At 37.9% G+C, this 4,406-nt stretch overlaps 1 protein-coding gene across 1 annotated transcript in view; it reads right to left on the reverse strand.

Annotated features, from left to right (window-relative positions):
* The window catches only part of LOC106874968 (mucin-5AC), a 66,836-nt gene that overhangs the window by 41,094 nt on the left and 21,336 nt on the right, over positions 1-4,406 (reverse strand). The window contains exon 2 of the mRNA XM_052973018.1: positions 1,207-1,429. Coding sequence (XP_052828978.1) covers positions 1,207-1,405 — 199 coding nt within the window. The 5' untranslated portion in view covers positions 1,406-1,429. The remainder of the gene's footprint in view (positions 1-1,206; positions 1,430-4,406) is intronic.

The raw sequence follows: 4,406 nt of genomic DNA on the forward strand, positions 1-4,406 counted from the left end.
TATGTATGTATGTGTGTGTGTGTGTATGTGTTTGTGTGTCTGTGTTTGTCCTCCAACATCGCTTGACAACCGATGCTGGTGTGTTTACGTGCCCGTAACTTAGCAGTTCGGCAAAAGAGACCGATAGAATAAGTACTAGGTTTACAAAGAATAAGTCCTGGGGGTCGACTTGCTCGACTAAAAGGCGGTGCTCCAGCATCGCAACAGTCAAATGACTGAAACAAGTAAAAGAGTAAAGAGAGTAATTTTTCAAAACGTAATTTTTCAAATTTATTCTTTCGCTGGTCCACAGCCTGGTGCACAGCATGGCATTTCATTAAACTGGTAAAAGCAACAAAAATCTTCTAACTGACCAGACATGAAGAGCAAAGAACCTGACCTTTAATAGAAATGTTTATCAATGAAATGAAGCAAATGCTAAAAGGTCTTAAGCATAAGATACCACAATTGATCATTTTTATTTGCTCAAATGCATCTGGTCAATACAGGATGAGATGTTCAATGAATAATAAGTTCTATCATTCTAGAGCCTTGAAGGGAATTATACGTTTGACAAATACTCTTTTACTCTTTTACTTGTTTCAGTCATTTGACTGCGGCCATGCTGGGGCACTGCCTTTAGTCGAGAAAATCGACCCCAGGACTTATTCTTTGTAAGCCTAGTACTTATTCTATCGGTCTCTTTTTTGCCGAACCGCTAAGTTACGGGGACGTAAACACACCAGCCTCGGTTGTCAAGCGAAGTTGGGGGGGGACAAACACAGACACACAAACATACACACATACATATATATATATATATACATATATACGACGGGCTTCCTTCAGTTTCCGTCTACCAAATCCACTCACAAGGCTTTGGTCGGCTCGAGGCTATAGTAGAAGACACTTGCCCAAGGTGCCACACAGTGGGACTGAACCTAGAACCATGTGGTTGGTAAGCAAGCTACTTACCACACAGCCACTCCTGCGCCTATTATCCTGGACATCTTGCCATAGGAAATCTGCCTCAATAAACTCCATCTGACCCATGCCAGTATGGAAAAGTGGATGAGGAAGAGGAAGATTTAAGATCATGAAGCTAAGTATTGGCTCTGACAAGAATCCTCCATCTATTGTGTCAAAAGATAAATAAATAACAAAAATCAATAGAGGAATACCAATGCAATGTTGGCAACAATGATAAAATTTTAAAACAAAACTCACCATTGGAAATGGTCAGACTGATTCCTCCTGGGAAACCTTGTGAAGTGGCAATGGGTACGGTCCCTGGTGCCAGAGGTAACACCGTCTTGGTGTTGTCAGCAACATCTGTAGCTTTGAACTTCTTTACTACAGCAGCAGGAGACACAACAGCAGGAGCTAGAGTGGCATTAGCTGGTTGGCTAACAGGAACACTCATCATGAGGGTCTATCTGTCAGACAAGTTCTGCAAGAGAAATGGAAAATATTAACACTAGAATCAGGAGAGAAAAAGAAACAGTGCATTCATTTTTAATTTAACACTCTAGCATTCACATTACTCTGTCAAATGTAATGTTTAATTATTCACATTGTTTTAAATTAATTAAGCGTTATCTCATAGCTTTGAGATTTCAATGCCGTGATTCTTTTAAAAATGATATTGTAGAGTAGGTGTGAGAGGCTGAATCTGGCCAGTTTGAACATTAAAACAGGTAGAATATTTGAGCCCATTATGGCCAGTCTAACACTCTAGCATTCACATTACTGTCAAATGTAATGTTCGTTTATTCATATTGCTTTGAATTAATCATGCATTATCTCATAGCTTCAAGCATCTGATGATGTATCTGGTCCAAATCAACCAGAATCAGCACCTCACACCTACTCTACAATGTCATTTCAAAACTAACAATCACATCACTAAAATTTCAAAGCTATGAGATAACACGATTAATTCAAAACAATGTGAATAAATAAGCATTACATTTGACAGAGTAATCTGAATGCTAAAGGGTTAAGAGTCTCAAACCAGCTGAAGTAATCAGTTATGTTACTTAAAGACAGAATAAAAATGAATGTAATAAGTTTTTTGTGCAGACACAGCATATCCAATATCCTTTCTTGAAGAAGATTTGGCTGTTATTTGTAGCAGACTCTCTTGTTGGCTCGTATCTCACAGGCATTTTGTACCTAAATGTGCAAATATCCAAGCTTACAACATCAATAACAAAACAGATAATGTGCAAGGAAGAAACGAACAGGAGAGAATAATGACAACAATAGTTTTTTTTTTTTTTTTTTTTTTTACTAAATGCATAAAATTTTTAATTATTTTCAAAATTAATTGAAACACTTAGGTTATGTATTTCTGAAATTGTCTCAAGAGAGACAAGCCATTTTATATTAATCTGTCCAAAGCTGCTTCTGATCCTAAAATACAGATTTGCTTGTCTTAAAAGTGCAGATATTCGTATTTAAATTGAAGAGGGGAAAATTCAAGACGTCGACAATAAAATGGACACCCTTTGGACTTTCACATACTTATTTTCCTTTGAGTGTTTCACAAAAATGAGTTGAAATCATTGCAAGTAATACAGCTTTTATTTCTCTCTCATATTTCATTAAAATTTGAAATTAAAGATGTTTCAACTATTTTTTGCTTGTGTAAACACTTCATTCCTACATTTGCCTTTATAAAACTTTTCATCACCTCTACAAGTATAATTTTTAATTGTAACTGAAAAGGTGCTGAAATTTCGCTTACCCAAGCAAACTTAAGGATTGTTTTGAGTGTAAGAGGAAGTTATTTATTCAGCTTATTTGTTATGAACGTGTAAGGAAGAGAGAGAGGGTTGTGTGTGAGACACATCGTCTTTAGTGTGTATGTGACAGAAAGAAAGGGAGAGATGTAAGTGTGTATCTATGTAACAGGTCTCAGGGACTGGTACCAAACTTTGGAATCAAAAGTTATACGAGACCCCAAATTGGATGTCTCTACACTGTTCCAAAGGTCCCAGCTGTCCCATCTAAGGTGAGGACCCACAGCTATTTAATGCCTTGCCAAAACATCTCAGGGCTATCCATGGAGTGTGGGTAGATGTTTTCAGGAAACAACTTGACCTCTTACTATCCAAGATCCCAGATCTTCCTTCACAAAAAGCCAATCACCTAGGATTAGCCATTTAAAAGGTGATTACACTGGCGGTGCACCAACATGGCTACAGCCTTAGGGTTGAAATGTAAAAGAATACATACACAAAATTGTATAAGTATATATGTTTGTGCATGTACTTATGCGGATATGAATTCTACGCTCAAGATTAAGCAGGTACAGATAAAGTGTCGGACAGTTTCATTTAGCTCTGGGAAATTTATGATGTTGAAGAGTTTAAACTTCTGCCCTTGTTTTGTGAAGGAAATGAAGCGCGTAAGAACGAACCCTAGCCACTTAGACATACAGGAGAACACACACCTTCATTTTGTCTCTCTCTCTCTCTCTCTCACACACACACATACAAAAAAGATGCAAGCATATGTATTTATAAGAATTGGATGAGATCTGATGGCTCGGCCATCTCTCCCCAGTTCTTATATTAATCATTAAGTTCAGAGATACAACAACACAAGGGATAACGGCAACAACAGAACATAGTTTATTCTAGGTTGGTGTAGAGCCGTTTCGTTCCTGGGTGAATTGGCATGCCGCTAGAATACCAAAGAAGCTTCGACCACATGACGGGGTCGAGTTGTGTGAATACATGGTGTCACCACCGCTGCTAGAGAGAAAAGAGGTCGGACGCTATTGCTTTCTCTCTACCTGTTGCATTGCGCATGCGTGCTCAGGTACTTCCGCTGACGGCAAGTCCTTGCACATGCGCAATGGCACTTCCCAAGATGGCGGCCACACGCGCCACTACATATTTATGTATGTACGTGTATATGAAAGATAATGGGTGTATGTGTGTGTTTGTGACTGACTACAAACACACAGAGCTTAATACAGCGAGCGAGCGAGCACGCATGCACACATACACGTACCCCCACTATCTTTCATATACACGTACATACATCTTTCGGATCTATTTTAAAACGGGGGCACCAGTTTTCATTTATGTTTTATGTAGTGTTTTTGGTACTGAAAGACTTTCAAACTTCGTATACTTATCTATTTTGTGTTATAGAACACAAAAAAAATTTTGTATTCGAATTTATTTCATGTAAAAAATTGTCTTATTTCGATAATTTCTACTAATCACTGACGTCTATTCAGTTGAAAAAAGTTAGCGCTGTAACGGTGTATATCGTATTAATCCCCTAACCCTAACCCTAACTGTTAACCGTAACCCTAACCCTAACTCTAGAATCCGAACTCTAAAATTGTTACACACATAGATACGCACAGCGTAATTTATTATATAAACAATATATGCGTATAAATTACG

Source organism: Octopus bimaculoides, chromosome 14 (genome assembly GCF_001194135.2).
Source record: "Octopus bimaculoides isolate UCB-OBI-ISO-001 chromosome 14, ASM119413v2, whole genome shotgun sequence".
NCBI classification, from domain to species: domain Eukaryota; kingdom Metazoa; phylum Mollusca; class Cephalopoda; order Octopoda; family Octopodidae; genus Octopus; species Octopus bimaculoides.